Source organism: Schistocerca americana, chromosome 2, assembly GCF_021461395.2.
Source record: "Schistocerca americana isolate TAMUIC-IGC-003095 chromosome 2, iqSchAmer2.1, whole genome shotgun sequence".
NCBI lineage: Eukaryota > Metazoa > Arthropoda > Insecta > Orthoptera > Acrididae > Schistocerca > Schistocerca americana.
In genome coordinates, this window is record NC_060120.1 from 275,314,681 (window position 1) to 275,332,545 (window position 17,865).

The 17,865-nt window shown below is 38.3% G+C and overlaps 1 protein-coding gene across 2 annotated transcripts in view; it reads left to right on the forward strand.

The window, feature by feature from the left end:
- LOC124595297 (zinc finger protein 853-like) overlaps positions 1 to 6,296 on the forward strand; it is a 39,828-nt gene extending 33,532 nt beyond the window's left edge. For both annotated transcript variants that reach the window (XM_047133983.1, XM_047133984.1), the window contains one exon: positions 2,263 to 6,296. In XM_047133983.1, coding sequence (XP_046989939.1) covers positions 2,298 to 4,322 — 2,025 coding nt within the window. In that variant the 5' untranslated portion in view covers positions 2,263 to 2,297 and the 3' untranslated portion in view covers positions 4,323 to 6,296. The remainder of the gene's footprint in view (positions 1 to 2,262) is intronic.
- The last annotated feature ends 11,569 nt before the right edge of the window (positions 6,297 to 17,865 follow it).

Below are 17,865 nucleotides of genomic sequence, written 5' to 3' on the forward strand. Positions count from 1 at the left end.
CGATACGTCGGGTTATGCATCTAGGCGAGTGGAGATGACTTTTCCTGATCCTGTAGCAATACCAAGCAGTGAGTACCCTTAAATTGACCACGTCACAACATTCATCTCAACATTATTTAAAATAGGGGAAAGGCAACGAGACACTTATAGCAGACAGATGTTTGACACAAAGACAAACGTAAAAGAAAACTGTTCACTGGCTTTCAAGCTCTGGCTCTTTATGTAGTAAGAAGTACACACATTCACACATAGACACACAAATGTACATTTTTGTGGCTGTGATGACTTTAATTATTGATTATCAATTGTTGAGCTCGGTTGCCTGAGCTGATGGGTGTGAGGAGGGGTTAGGGAAGGACACACAGGGCAAGGAGTGAATAACAGAGTAGTACAAGGCAAGAGTGGGAAAGACAGATGACTCAGTGGCTGCTCAAAAAGACAAAAGGAGTTCTAAGAGGGTGCCAAGGACCTTGCAACCATGAACACTATCTTTCCCAGCTTCCTCCTTATACCAGAGCCTTTACCTCTTTCCAAATCCTCTTTGCAAAACAGATGTGGACCCACAAGTATTTCACTTTTGAAGGCCAAATCTATAAATAAATCTGTGTTGCTGCCATGAGTAGTCACATGGTACCATCCTACACCAACTTATTTATGGGCCGTGTGGAGAAATCCTTTATATCCACTCAGTACTTAAAATCCCTTGTCAGCCTCAGATTAATTGATGTCATTTTCATGTTATGGACACATGCCAAGGACAACTCAGTGAGCTACCTTCCTAGATGACAATCTCAACCTCTCAGAAGGCTCCATGAAGATGTCTGTTCATATACACCACACTAGCCATCAATAGTATCTCGACAGCTGTCAACTGTTCCATGTCAAAAAGACTCTTCCTTACGACCTCACCACCTGTGAATGTATCTGCAGTGAAAAGCAGGAGTTTTTGAAATATACTGATAATCTGACCAGAGCCTTTATTGACAGGGAATGTCTTACCCTGCTCATCCATAAACATATCTCCCCTGCCATATCCTCCTCTCTCATGAGTAAACGTGTTAACCAGCCACCAACCATCACTCCTGTTATCATCCAGTATCACCCTGATGTTGAAAAGTTCAAGTACAACCATCACCATGGCTTTGACTATCTCTCATCGTTCTCTGAGTTAAGGGATATCCCAGGCAAAATAGTAACCACATCACCCAAGGTAGTGCTCAGCCACTCACCCAATGTACAGAATATCCTTATCTAGCCCTACTCCAGTCCTGCACATCATTAGTCATTCCTTTGTGGATGACCCAGGTGCAAGACCTGTCCCATACACCCACCCATCACCTCCTACCACATTCCAGTCTCAGGAATTTGCTATCCTATAAAAGGCAGTACCACATGTGAAAGTGCCATGTTATATATCAGCTATGTTGCAATTACTATCTAATTGTGCAAATGACCACCAAAAAACCAAGGCCAAACCCAAAAAAATTGGGCCATATGTGGAAGCAGCCACATATATGCGCTATTCTGCAGGTACTGTTTCCTTGCATAAATTTCCACCACCAAAGTGTGACCAAATCCATATTTGACCATCCAGTTGCCAAACATGCTGCCCACCACAACACAAATTACTTTAACTGCTGCTTCATTACATGCACCATTTGGTTACTCTCTGACAGCACAAGTTCCTCCAAACTACATAGGTGGGAATTGTGTCTTCATAGTGTGTTTGGGCGTCTCCATAGGTGTATGTCAGAATGTGTGTACTTTCTACTAGAAGGAGAACCAGAGCTCAAAAGCTAGGGAACACTGTTTTCTGTTAGGCATGTCTCCTATAGGTGAGGGGTTGCCTTTCTCTTAATTTATGTATCATTCCATCCAAAATGTATCAGATATCTGTATCGGTCTCCTAATTGGTTTGAGCACTGTTGTTAAGATTTCCGTGCTTAGCTTGGGACAGAATACTTTTGAAAGAACAGGAAGTATTACCTTGTAAATGCCATGGTGAACAAGACTTTTTTCAATCACTTTTAACTAATTTCATTTGTAAATAATAATTGTTACATATTCAGAAAAAAACTTTTAATGCATACATTGTTTCTCCACAACAAATTTTGTGTGTGTGTGTGTGTGTGTGTGTGTGTGTGTGTGTGTGTGTGTTTGTTTGGGGGGAGGGGACAAAAATCATCAGTGGAAAATTATGTAGAAAATAGTAAAATTCTTGTATATTTTGTGTTCTAATCCTGTGCATTATCTTATTTGCAGGTTCTGTAATTTTACAGTTTTTTGACAGAGCTAAAATGAACTTCACACCATTTGGAAGTCCATTCACTGGATCAGTTCCTACAGCTACTGTTCATCAAGTTGCCACTGCAAAGCTTGCTCACAATGTTGCTGCTGGTGGCCAAGTTCTTGGTGTTTTTAGTGGTGGTGATGGTGCAGTGCATTATTTGCGCCCTGTTGATCCAAATGGTTTTACGTTGACAACCCAAGGTGCCATAAACAGCCAGCATCCACAGGCGCAGCAAGCACTGATAACCCTACCTATCAGCATTGCTGGAAAGCCTGGTGAACCTGGACAGCCACAGCAAGCAGTTCACATTCAAGTAGTTAACCCCAACGCAACGCTAGGTGCTAATGGTGCTGCTAGTAATGTGGGCCCCAAGTATATATCTCCTCTTTTCTCACAAGGGATTTTAACATTATGTGGTCAACAGCAAGGTGGTGAAATTGTTCAGTTGCAAGTGCAGCATCCTCACATTCAGGTGACACCACAACCGGCTCAGCCACAGAGTGAATCAGATGCCTCCAATAACAGCTCTCAAGCACAGGTTTCGTTGCAGCAGCAGCAACAGCAACAACAAACACCTCAACAGGAACAGCAGCAGCAGTCGCAGCAGCAGCAACAGCAGCAGCAGCAGCAACAACAGCAACAGCAACAACAGCAGCAGCAGCAGCAGCAACAACAACAACAGCATCACCAACAGCAGCAACATCAACATCAGCAGCCACAGCAGCATCCTCAAGAACAGCAACAGCATCATCATCAGCAGATCCAAACACACACAATTGCTGTTGCAACAGATGATAAGCCAGAGGAGCACCAGCAGGCCTTCCCAGTAGCTGTTGTAGCACATCTTCCACAAGAATTAATTTTGCGTGACGGTATAGCCACAATGGAAATTGAAAAGATACAGGGGGAACCAGGCAAGGAAACTTTGCAACTGGCTATTGTTAAATCGGAAAATGATAAAGATTCTCAGGATGATTTTAATGGTAATGGGGCTCAGCATGCTACAGTTGCTGCCATGCCAGCTGCATGGCAGAGTATTGCAACCCCAGGTTCAACAGTGGCAGACTACTTGTCACGTATCCCAGCATCGACACTTCCACTAAGTTTGCACCACTTCTTGAAATTTTCTGCCGAAACGATAAAACGGGAAGCAGCCATCGAATCATCCCCCCTTTCAAACCCCGAGATTGTCGAAGTAGCGAACGGTGCAGCAGTTGAGGAGCCATCTGCCCCTGCAACAAACACAAAAACAAAGAAAAAGAAAAAGTATAAGAAAAAACCTCCAAAACCCCGGCGGCCCAGGCCAGGTCAAGTGCACATTGCAACTGCGTTGGACGGCACGACATTATTTTGTTGCCCCGAGTGTCATATGGCATATCCCGAAAAAGAGCTGTTAGAACAGCATCTTGTCGGGCACAAGATAGAACGGAGGTTCATTTGCGATATTTGTGGTGCAGGTTTAAAACGGAAGGAACATTTGGAGAGGCACAAGTTGGGTCATAATCCAGATCGTCCATTTGTTTGTTCTGTTTGCCTTAAAGGCTTCAAACGTAAAGAGCATCTAAATCTTCATTTCGTTATACATTCAGGAGAAAAGACAGAACTTTGCCCAGAGTGTGGTAAAGGTTTCTACAGAAAAGATCACTTACGAAAACATGCACGCAGCCATCTTACAAAACGCGTGAAAGAGGAACTTAACAACCAACAGCAGCTGCTACAGCAACAGCAGCAGCAGCAGCAACACCAGCAGCAGCAGCAGCAACAACAACAACAACAGCAGCAGCAGCAGCAACAGCAGGCACAGCCACAGCAGCAACAACCATTGCAGCAGCAGCAGCAACAGCAACAACAGCAGCAGCAGCAGCAGCAACAGCAACAGCAACAGCCTCAGCAGATAGAACAGGAACACCAACAGCACCAAACAGACCATGAGGCTCAGCAAGTCAATGCCCCTGCTGCTACCATGGTTGCAACAGTGGTTTTACCAACTGCAGCAGAAACAGGTGCTATGCTGCTGCAGCATCACCGCTGAAAAAATCGAAGCACAAATTTTCTAGCCTTAAAGGGAATATGCTGGGTGAGGACAGTACTCCTGAGACCATTGTACTTTTCTTAGCTGTATATACTAATATTTAGCACCTTCTATTAACTTTTGCATATGTTGCTTACGGATAGTGATCACTTGTGCTGCAGAGTTACTGTTGAACTGTTTTTGATAAATCATATACACAGCTTTTATGTGTGTGGTACAGGTTTATGATTTTATACCGAGCTCAGAATGATCGAACAGTGTGAGAGGGGGATCACTATGATTTATAAATTAAAACTTACTGCAAATAATTGTTGAATATGGACATTATCCTAACTAAATGGTAATTACCAGGTATGTTATGGAGTACATCTTTTTGTACATCACAGTGGGCTTACAGCCCTTTTTGAATATTATGATAGGGAGTGTAACTTCCTGTTATTTTATGAATATTTCATTGTTTTACAGATAGTGTTAACACAGATGTGTATAGTTAACTGCCAAGTCCAGAATAATAAACAGATATATAATATATATATATATAAGAATTAAATTGGATTTGGTGAAAATGTGTTTATTTTTTAGCACCGTGTAATCCTACTTCGTACATTCATTGTACTACGGCAGGAATCGACAGACATCTAAGTGGTAGATACTTGTACAGTGAATTTGCCAAAGCAAAGATCTGTCCAGAATACATAGTTGCTACCCTAGTCGTACATTTTAATACTTTATTTTCTTTATCTTGTGTGATCACTTAATGCATAGAAGTTTTGTTTTATGCCATACCACGTAGAATGTTGATATTGTTGAATAAACAGAGTCATAAGTATGGTATTGAACAGTATATGTCTCAGTCATCAGATAATACAGTTGAGTGGCAGGTGGCAGGGATATATAAATCAATCCGATGTCTGTAAGCAAACTACTACTGTTGCAAAAAAGACGAAGTATAACATTTATGTGTTTTACGATGCGTTATGCTACCTTGGATCCTTCACAGTGAAAATTTGCTCTCTGTTTTCTTCTAAATAAGTCATTGAGTTTGCTCCTCATGACACTGCATTCCATAAGATTCTTTGTAAAGCTAAATCCTGTTTCTTTCCTTATTTCATCTACTTAAAGTATTTATTGATATTTTATTTGCAAATTTTGCAAAAATTAAATAACACTGCTCGGACACTTTTTACTTTACTTTTAATTTTGAATCATGGTTAATAGTAGCTTTTGTGCCAACAGACACACCACACTCAGCACCTATTATCTTAAACTGTACCTGTTTGTGATGCAAAGTGATTGTGTCTCAAAATTCTTTACTTTCTGTCACCCCACTGAAGCAGACAAAAAGGTAAATCCTTTACATAAATGATTGACAAACAGCAATGTGTGTTCAGTAATATCTGTTTAAATCAGACATGTGAGGACCTTGTTGTTGACTATATATATCGTCTGGCATGTCCCATAGCTTCATGTTAACCTGTGTGTCTATGTTTCTTTACTTTGTGTATTCCTGTATGTTATTTAAATCACTGCAGAACTACTTGTTATTTTGTCTTGAAAAATTTCAAATATAAATACAATGGAAACTTACTGATTTCATTTTAGTGTTACGGGGAAAGGCTAGGTACTCCAATGTTCTAAAAATATTATTTATAGAATTTTTGAGGCATGTCCTGTACATAGTGGCCTACATGGAGTGTATAATTTTCAAGTATGAATTGTACATGCTTATATAGTTTCCACTTTTGTAAATTATTTTTATTGAAATATATACACAAATCTTTATCAGTGGTGTTTTTTACACATATAATTGAGGGCTAGGAGAGTTGTTACAGAGTGAGATTCAGCCAGTTGAAAGAGCACAGCGTATTAAGTTTCACATTGTATCAGATCAAGTAACCCTTTGTTCAAAATAAACCAATTACTGTACTGCATTACTAATTGTGTTTAAAACCAAAATAGATGTATTTTGAATTATTGGATAATGTTTTTTCCTTGTTAGCATTGCACTATGTAATTTATTTTGGTGGATAGTACATTACATAAGCTTGAAGTGGCAGTGCATTGTTTTAGCACAGATCATGGACCATGCATATTAGGCTGTCATGGCAGTTTCTTTGTGCTAGTCATTTTCACATAAAAGATTACACACAATTGCTATGTTGTAATTACATTTCTTTGTTTCCAGTCTTTTAATACCATAGATTTCTTTAAACTTTGAATAAAAGTCAATAGTTTTCTCCCTGTGTGTGTGTGTGTGTGTGTGTGTGTGTGTGTGAGAGAGAGAGAGAGAGAGAGAGAGAGAGAGAGAGAGAGAGAGAGAGAGAGGAGCAGGGGAGGGGGGGGGGGGGGGCAAGGCTGACATCGTTATCTAAATCTCCACCTCTCAATTTGTAGCAGGCCACTTCAAAATGTGGTGAAGGGTAGAATTACAATACTATCAGTTTATCCTGCTCGTCTGTTGGCTTCTCTTTCAGTGATTTGCTAATGTTAAAAAATGTCAAAGTTTCTTCATGCTTCATAGTTTGTGCTGAATGACAGTTCTTTCTTTAAATCACTGGGTATATGGGTTGAAACATCAAAGGAAACCCAGAGTGTACAATCTTCAACAGGACTATGCCTAGGAAAGCATTGCTGTATTCAAACAAGTCTTTGATTTCAGGACAGCTTTATCTTTTCTTTATTATAGTCTTCAAGATATCTGGATTATTACTACTTTATTGGCAGTTAATAAAATGTTGGTTTGGAAGCCAGAAGTGTATCTTTTAGGACAGGAGCTGAGATAAATGGTTTTAATATCTCAAACTGTTCATATTGTCCAGTAGATTTTAACATGTTCTTGTTGTCTAGGATCACATTCATCTACATTTCCAAAATTCTTGTCCTTTCTCTTAAAATATCATGTTTTTCTTTGTACAATTTCATGTTTAAGCAAATATATATTTGTTGTTGTTTCACCTCTTTCCAATCTCATTCTGCAGTGTTGAGGATTTGATTTACATGTGTGCATCAGTTGTGTACCACATTTTTTTGAGTTGGAGGAAAATGTTCTTTGATATGGATTGCAAGAAAATGAACACATCCAGGATCTTTGTTTTTTATTGCCAAAGATATCAGTTTTCATTTAACTGTTTTGGCTGATGTAAAGTATAGATCCATTTTTAACTCTGTAGATACTTATCTTTTATCCATAAAGTCTCCAAAGCATCATAAGGTTTTCAACAGCTTTGCACAATACAGTGTGGTTCAATGATAAAGTGACAGATGATCCAGAGGTATCGAATTTGATCCTAAGTTGGTTCTAGGACGTATCTGTCACTTACCACTACTCCCATCTCTTCCAATATCTATTAAAATGAACAATGCCTAGTTGCATCGTTGTTCAGAGTTTATATTAAACTGTAGTTCCTCCCCTACAGTTGGATACGTCAGATTGGAGGTTGAAGGAAGGCAATGGAATACCATCTCCAACAGAACAATGGCTAGTAAAGTGCTATGACAGCTTTACTTTTTTCTTCATACTATGCAAATTCTGAGTGTTCAAATATTCTTTTATCCATTCTGAGGGGAAAAAAGTGTGTTCTGAAGCCCCCTAGCTCAATCACTCTTTGTTACATGATAGGGAATATATGTGGCATGTCAGGAGGCAATATTGTAATCATGCAAAGTAAAATTACTTATGTCCAAGGTATCAGGCAAAGAAAGTTGAAATTATTTGTCTCAGTGTTATTGAAAAACAAAGCCAGCGAGGAAAATAAATCTGTGTTAAGCCCTAGTTTGTAATTTATTGAACACCATTTCTTGTGTCATCAAACATGTTTGAAAATGATTTGAAAAGATGCGACAGTGATTTGAAACCTGCAGAATGTTGCAATGTTGAAGGCAACATGTCACTAAGAGCTAATTAACTTGTGAAAATCACACTGTTTCCATTCTTTTATCAGCTTCTAAGAGGTGTTTTTGCTGTTGGGTTTGAGCTTGGTATGTTTGTGCTTGAGTCTAAAAACTTTAAAAAATGGCTTGTGATTAACTAAACTTTAAAAAATGGCTTTTGATTAACTGTTTCTTTGACTAAAAGCGTGAATAATTTTCAGAGAGATTTTACTATAAAAGTTACGTGAACATTACATAACCTCAGTCATTTCATTCGTTGCTCTTTATTTTATATGTAGGTATGTATATTTACATTTCATGGACAGTGTATCATTGACATTACTGCTATATAATCCACAAATTAAGGCCAGTTCACTTGTCATAGAGAGAAGTTCACTTGTTCTTTTCAGAAAATACATTTGTAAGGGTCATAAGTAACATACTAAAAAAATGTTATACTCTAATTGAATTGAAATACTGTGAAACTAAGTTGAGTCATTTCTTGTGTATCACACTCTACACCTTAATGTGAAATGCACAGTACAAAAACATAATTATTGAGCTTCCTTTATCCTTACAGTCGCTGCTCAGATCAAATATAATGATGTGGTAGTGGGTGTGACATGGATAATTACTATTGAAATCTCACCCATAACCAGAATAGGATAGTAATCTTTCTAGAATGTGTGTGTTCTGTGATTTTCTGTTGTGACCTAGGGAACATAATTAACTGTTATCCTCCTCCTCCTCCTCCTGTTTGCACTTGTTTAATCTCAATTTTTGTCAGGTTTTTTTTGACTGCGCGAGTTTTGGTAGGTGGGGGCATTGCACACACGTGAATAGATTTCCAGATGCCTCACAGATAGAAATATAATTTGCCGTTTCAGTTTAGTTATGGGTTTCTGTAAATTTTGTTATGAGACAACTGATTCAGAGTGTATTCTCCAAAACATTTGCTCAGAAATTAAGTTCTGAATGTACAGTATGTTCTATCTGTTATTAAGCTTTGAGTGAATTATGCTAATGGCAGTCTGAAGGAAACATATTGACTGCAGGTTCCAGAAGTCCAATGTTTTAGGCGAGTCTCTTTTTCTCCTTCTGGCTATGCATGTTTTGATTTTCTTACGCGAGGCTGTGGAATTATAATATCAGAAATCTTTCTCCTGGTTGTATTGCCAGTCATTTTTACTGCCCTTGTCTGTATGGTGTGCCGTGTGTGTGTGTGTGTGTGTGTGTGTGTGTGTGTGTGTGTGTGTGTGTCTATATATATATTCATTAAACATTTCACATTCTTTATATGTTACCCAACAAAAGTCTTCATTTTACGATATGTTTCATTAAGTAGATGACTGTGTAATTATGCTGAGTTCCAGGATTCTATCTGTGGCTCTCGGAAAGCATTTGACTTTACAAAAAATTGTTCTCATTGTAATTTCCTCAGTTTTATTAAGAGAGTGAACTATGCAATGTACCATGATTCACTTAGTTTTTGGCTTAATTCCAACCACTGCATTTCAATCATGGTGTTGAGCTTGACAGATGAAGAAAAGTGGTAGAACATATGAACTATGATATACACATTGTAATTGGATAGATAAAAAAATCCACTCATCAAGCACCATCAGGAGAACACACCCATATGAAAAAAAAAATTGTAATGTGTAATATTTTGGAGCGAATGGCTCCTTCTGGCAGAAGAGTTGAAGGGCAAGGAAGACGGGTGAAAGAAAAGAACTTGTGAGGTTTAGGACATGGGGAGAGTTCGGAAAAGTCGCTCAGATTCAGAGGTAAGGGGAGACTTGCCTGCCTGGATGAAAAGACAACAGTCTCTCCTTCTCCTCCCATTGGGTAAGTCTCCCATGACCCAGGGTTCTCAATGACTTTCCTGAACTCCCCCCATGTCCTAAACCTCATCAGTCCTTTTCCTTCAATCCTGTTCCTTCCCATCAACCCTCCTGCCAGGAGGAGGAGCCAATGGCTCCGAAAGCTTTCAAATTTCCTATCCAATTACGTTATTTATTTTCAAAAATTGATTATTTTTGTTGATACTATGTACACATTGGCATCTACCGAGAATGTCAGTTTATTATTCTTGTGTAGTACTGATTATTTGTCGCTATCTGGCAAAATTCTGACTTACACATGTAAGTATGGCTTCAATTCAAGCTAAGTATCTTAACATCAAACATTATGAAATTTATGACAGTGTATGCAGTGTTACAGATAGCAATGCTGGTTATTTAACAAACTCAGTTTATTCATATAATGAAGGTCTTCAGTTTTCTATAGCCTCTGAAGTTTCCAATAGAAGACTTCGTAATTGTTCAGAAATCTAGTGACAGGAAAGTCACATTTTGCTGTATGCCAGTCTCAGAAGAAAGGAATAAGTTCTTGCAGAATATGCCCTAATCTCTTCTTCCTTTGTAAAAACAGCAGTTTTTGATAGTTCACTGGGTATATAGAGAGGCACATTCATTTCTCTTAAGCTATTCACATTATTGCATTTAATCCTATTTTCATCCATTTTTCAATAGCACAGGTTTTGAACTTTGCTTTTTGTCTTTCCTACTTGTGACTTGAAAAGTGAATTACTGAAACTGATAATGCATTGCCACTTCGTAATAGCTTTATTATTGTTACTCTTTTGAAATACATATTGGGATAAAGCAGGCAGAATAAACGTGAAATTATGAAGACACATCTTCCATTTTTAGCACCATTTAAATCCAAGGGTACTTGTAATAAAAGAAATAAACTATTCAGTAATATATTTCATTAATATTTCAGGAAAAGGTTATCAACAGTTTTTTTTTCACTTGCTTATAGAAATTTTCTTTTGTTTTTCTTTCATAAGTTGAAAGTAAACCTTATTTGCTGCCCCCATGAAGAGATTTATAATCACAGTATCCATTTGTTATCATTATTGGTTTTATGCTTCTCACTATCAACTATGAGTAAACAAATAAAAAAGTTTTCCAGCATGTATATGGAAGGGATGAACTCTGTATGTATTCTGGACCTATTGGTACAAAAAATATATTTATTTAAATCAGTTGTGGAGTAGTTACTACCGTATGCAGTAATATCCTTTCACAGATTGTAATTTCATTGCAGTTGCCATTGTATTACGATTGATGTTTACCAGCGAAGCAAAGGTATGTAACATATGTTAATGTAATTGTGTGTGTGTGTGTGTGTGTGTGTGTGTGTGTGTGTGTGTGTGTGCGCGCGCGCGCGTGTATGTTTTTGTATGTATGTATATAAGAAAGAGAAGTCAAAGAAAAACTGAGGAAGAGATGTACAAATATTCATGTTAATAATAAATTGTACCATAAAAAACATTAGTGTTGATATTATCAGGTATATCTTTTACTGGTTCTCTGTGCATAACTGGTTTTATCAGGAATATTTTCATTTTACTACTGTGTTGAGCCTGTAGAGGTGGAGCAGTTACAGTCAGTGATTGGATACTCTCCTCCTTGCAGTATCTGTCCTGTCAGTGCTTTCTTTTCTACTTTGAGAAAGTCCTGTCCATCTTCTGGGTCTGGTTCCAGTTTGAAATATTGGTAGCTTTGAACCATATTTCTGAATTCGTTCTTGTCATTGACTGTTTTCCGTGTTACAAAATTGTCTGAACTCTTTCTTATGTCATTTAACCAACTCCGTTTTCTTTACTTTTTGAAATTCCAGATCCTATTCAGCTGGACTTAAGACATTCTGTAAATCTTCTTCATCATTCTGAAACATTTCTACGAATGCTACCATTCACAAAGCCTTTTCCAGTCCTCTCTCAAAGGCTATCATTCAGCATTTTCTCCTATTGCAGTGCTGTCAGATTTACATCGTCTTATATGTGGTCTCACCATCTTGTTCATGGTGTTCCAATTGGTCTTCTTCCATATTCTGTCAGTTCCAGAGCCTTTCTTGGTAGTCTTTCTTTTCCCATTATTTTAACTTGGCAGCCTATTTCACTCTATAGTTTCTTTTAGGAGACTGAACTGAAGAGTGCTTCATATTTTTTCATATCTTATGTTGCCTTTTCTCATTGTACCCAGGATCCTTCATACTGTAGGAAGTGCATCTCTGTTGCTTGTGCTCTACACAGCTCTTTATTTGTCTAGGTGCAAGAATCTGATCCATAAGTCAAAATTGGTAGATATTGATGTGTACATAATGATTTTTGCTTTGACAAGTATTTTCCTATTCTTCATTGTGTGTGATACAGAATAATTCAATTTTAAGAAATTTTCTATCCTTTCCAAAAAATTTTCCTTATTGAATTGTTTCCTGGTTTGTTTACTTTGTAGATATTTGAAAGCACCTACGTCATTAATAATTTTTTATCACAACTTCCATCATTTTTCAGTTTTCCGCGCTAATTTTCATTACATCACTTCTTAAGCTTATTTCCATGCCTGCCTCTTCACTTACCCTCTGGCGGATATTTGGTTATTCTTGCAATTTCTGCTCATTGTCTTCCCATATCATCTGCTGTTGACCCTTTGTGGATTCTTCTTATAATGTTGGCTGTGACTGCATTGAAAAGTGCTGATGAAAACACACTTCCTTGTTGAGCCTCTCCATCTTTTGTAAATCTCCCCCCCCCCCTTTCCCCGTCTGTTATTACACAATTCAGACATTTGTTATACATGTTTCTGATTCTGAGGTGCATTCTTTTTGACAGTTCAGTCTATTCAGACCTTGCCATATCTCTTCCCATCTAACAGTCTTTTAAGCAAGCCAGTTGTAGTGTATCATCCTCACTTTCAACAATCAAAACTTCTGAAAATATGATCATAAAACAGGAGCATTCACTTTCTGACTGATGTTTTAAGTTTCTATCTTCCCGTAAAATTTCTCATCAGATCATAATCTTGTCTTTTTGTCAGCTACCCACTGCGGAGGTCTTTCTTAGTGTTCTGAATTTCGATTTTATATACTGGTCAACTACCCCCTTCCACCTGTGGTCAGTATTAGTTCTTACAAGGAAGCAACAAAAAAACTTCATTTTTCTGACAAGTAAACTGACCCCCTTTCTGTTATTTAAAATGTTTCTCATCCAGATTATGTATCAGGCCCAATTCACACACAAATGGTGTGGCACAGATGCCTAGCGGTGGCGAGTCTGGGACGTGGCACGGACAGGACATGAGCAGTTCACACTGATGTGGCGATGTCAGAGAGACACGGGGCAGTTGTGCTACAAATGGATCAGAATATGTCATGGTGCACTAAAACTTTTGTAACTTGTGAAAGTTGAGCAGTGAAGAAGATACCAGGTACATCCACTATGGTGGAAAAAGGAAAGAAATATGGCACATTCAACATCATTAAAGAACTGAATATGTATCCCAAACATTTCCAGCTTTTTTACAGTGTGTCTCAAAAATATTTCTACGTTGCATTAGACAAACTGAGGAATGACATTCAGAGAAAAGCAACAAAACTGGAATGTTTTTGATCATAATACCTGCCTTTCGTGTGATATTCATTTAAATGTAATCCTAAACATTGCTGATTTTGTGAGAGATGTTAAAAATATTATGACACACTTCCAAAATCTGATCATCTGGAAATATTTTGCTGCTATTCAGGGTGAGTCACAAGGTTTTCCCCCGGTTGCTGGAGGTTATTCCTTAGCTTATTTGGAACAAAAAATGTAAATACAGTAATGTGATCAGATCCATAATTAAGGAGCTACAACAGAGTTCCGAAACATGGCACAGTGTATGGAGCGCTATACTTGTGTTCACAGGACACATGATCAGTCTTAGGTAGACAAGTGCAGCGAGTGGTACGTTTGCATAAAAACTATGTTGTTGACACTGCAGTCACTGTTTACTGTTATTGTCTCCTGTGTATAGTATGCTTTGTGATTCCGTACAAGTTTTCATCGCAGGAGTATGGAGAGATGGTGTACATTTTGGGCTTCTGTGATGTTAATGCGAAAGCTGCTGTTCCCGAGTATCACCATTGGTATCCTAATCGTAGGATTCAGAGTGCCAAAACATTTAGTGGAACATATTGAACATTGCTAGAAACTGGTACTCTTCCCAATATTCGTATTCACTCCGAAAGACATGACATTCAAGAAGAGGAGAACATTCTTAATTTAGTAGAGCGCAGATCTCGTTCAAGTACAAGACGCCTAGCTACCCCATTAAATGTTTCACAATCTAAGGTAAGTAAGATTCTTCATGAGAATAGACTGTATCCTTTTCATGTGCAGAAAGTTCACCATTTAGAGCCACATGATTGTGCCAACTGTTTGCACTTTTGTAACTGGTTAAATGGAAATCGGCAGCTCTATTGCTTCATAATGTTCAGTGATGAGGCAACCTTTACAAGAGATGGCATCAACAACATGCATATCTGGGTAGATGAAAATCCCCATGCTGTGGTAGTATCTCAATTTCAATGCAGATTCAGTGTCAATGTCTGATGTGGTGTTGAGTGTGACCAGTTACTGGGACCATTTATTCTCCCAGGAAATTTAAATGGTCAGATGTATGGTAACTTTTTACGAGAAGACTTACCACAGCTTCTTGAACATGTTCCCCCGGAAACAAGACATCACATGTACATCCAACATGACAGAGCACCTGCACATTTCCACCAAGTGGTAACAGCTTATCTCAATCAGCAGTTCCCACATCGATGGATAGGTCGTGGGGGCCCTATCAACTGGCCTGCCAGACCCCCAGATTTTAACACTCCTAGATTACTGCATTTGGGGGTGGATGAAAGACGTGTATGAAGTTAAGGTTGGAACAAGAGAAGAATTGATACAACACATTGTTGATGCCACAACCTCAATAAGGAACGAGCATTTGAAATGACGAATTCTACTTGGGCGGTTCACTCCCGTGTGAATCTTTGCCTTCAAATGCAGGGAGGAAATTTTGATCACTTGCTTTAAATCCACTGTGATTGCAAGAGACTGCTACAAAATAGTTTAAATTAATTATTATGTGCATTTTTTATTGTGAAATCCTTCAATAAAAGTTTTTTCTGCCATTTTCATGAGTTTTTCAATTACTGTAGCTCCTTAATTATGGATCTGATCCCATTGCTTTATTTACATTTTTTCTCCAAAATAACCTAAGAAATACCCTCGAGAAACTGGGGGAAAACCTTATGACTCCCCTGTATACCATAAATTCTTCATTACAGGGCATAGTTTCCTAGCATGTGATAGAGATTTTGCCCTCATAGAGAGAAACATAATATCCTTTCCCCCAGAAGACTGGATTCCATTCATTGCAAATGCTAAGGAAAATAGATTGCTTCTGTGCAGGATGGAACCAGAAGATTTCAGAGATCTTGGCGCACTAGACCACAGCCTGCACAGAGGCATATTCAGAATAACTGAGTATGCCTGGCTACACATTTCATCAGACAACTCTACTACACTAAGAGCAAGAGAAAGTCATAATATCCAGCAATTGTGGATTTGTCAAATCACTGCAAAGAAGCGAAGTGCTGGGGAAAGAAATATGCCACTACAGAACGTACAGTTTCCCTACTTCATATGACAAAATTCTGCCAGTTAAAAGTGCCAAGAAAAAAACCTTAACTGACATGTGATAGTATATTTCAGCTGAAAAACAGAATTTCTCTGAGCAAGTTTCAAGTGAATAATAGATTTGCACGTCTGTCTGGCAAAACCCTGAAAATGTAATTCTGATTGTTTATGTTTAATGTAATTGCAACAGGAATGGTGTTACATTTCACCATAACTCCTGATGCTGCTTGGGCGGATTTGTATTGCAATAAATGTTACATGCATTGTACTTTTCTAGGAATAAGATTTCTATTCTTGCATTAAGTAACACAGAGAAACCGATGTGTTTCAGCAGCACAACGGTAACTGCATAGATTCAATATTGTTCGTCCAGAAAAAAGATAGTGCTATTTTCTTCAAATATAACATGAGTAATTGTGTAATAACTGTTTTGAAAGTATGCAAAATGATGTTTTACCTCTTATGCACTGTCTGGATCACGATAACCTATGTATGCAAGCATAAAATAGGTAAGCATAAAACAGTTGGAACACAGAATATTTAAGTTACATCAATAGCAAAATCCCATTTCCCATTCATCATTTGTTGGAACACGCCATTTATTTCGACAATATGTGACCGAAAATAGATATGAGTTTTTTATGACTGTAGAAGTGTAGACGAGAAAAATTTTCTCTATAAGGTATATAGCTAACCCTGCACTGGATCAGCGATTGTTTGGCTCTGGTTTTAAAATGAAAATCACTCTGAATTCAGTATTGGCTTAAAATGTGTTTGTCACTGACTTCATAAACCACATATGGAAGAGAAATGCAAGCTACAAATAAGCTTAGTGTGCGGCCATAACATCAAATGTTACACATAATAGCTCATTGCGGCCGAACGCCAAAATATGTCACTTATTTGCTCGGGACTGGAAAGATGTATCGCTCTCCTTACACAGTCAAATACAATTTTGATATCTTAGCTATATTTTATACACAGCAACCTATGTCCTAAAACCTGCATCCCTGCAGTGCGCCACCAGTGGCAAGAAACACATGTGACATGGACCATGAAGCCGCACATCGTTACCATACCATCTCTGTGCAAATTGCTCCATTTGTTAACATGGAAGTGGCGTGAAACAGTGCCACACCATTTCTGTATGAACTGGACCTAATAGGAATTTGACAGTGTGATTTACATGGAAGTAGGTGCACAGTGTCATCAAAACATGGGACTTAAAGTAGCGTTTAATGTCTCCAGAGATAGCCACACTGTGAGCTGTTCTACATCTACGTACATACTCCACAAGCCACCCTTGGTGTGTAGCGGAGGATACTATGGACCACTACTAGTCATTTACTTTTGTTCCACTCGCAAATGGAGTGAGGGAAAAACTAGTGTTTATAACCCTTCATACAAGCCCTAGTTCCTCTCATATTAACTTTGTGGTCCTTATGTGGAATAAATGTTGGCGACAATAGACTCCTTCTGCAAATGACCTCAAATGCTGGTTCTCTAAGTTTCCTCAGTAGTGCCTCATGAAAAGAACATCTTTCTTCCACGGAGTTCCATTTGAGTTCACGAAGCAGCTCTGTAATACTTGTGTGCTGATTGAACCTAACTGTAACAAATCTAACAGCACACCTCCAAATTGCTTTGATGTTTTCCTTTAAATCGACCTAGCGGGAGTCCCAAACACTCAAACAGTACTTAATAATGGGTTGCACTTGTATTCTGTATGCCGTCACCTTTACAGATGAACTACCCTTTCCCAAAATTCTCTCAATAGAACTAATGACCATTTGCCTTCCTACTACCTATTTGACGTGCTTGTTCCATGTCATATTGCTTTGCAATGTTACGCATAGATATTTAACCAATGTGACTGTGTCAAGCAGCATGCTACTAATGCTGTATTTGGACATTACAGGGTTGTTTTTTGTCCTCGTCTCCGTTAACTTACAGTTTTCTATATTTAGAGCAAGCTGCCATTCACCACACCAACTAGAAATTCTGTCTGTCATCCTGTATCCTCCTGATGACACCTCTCCATACACCACAGCTTCATCAGCAAACAGCTGTAAATTGCTACTCACCCTATCCATCAGATCATTAATTTATATGGAGAATAAGACAAGTTATATCACAGTTCCCTGGGGC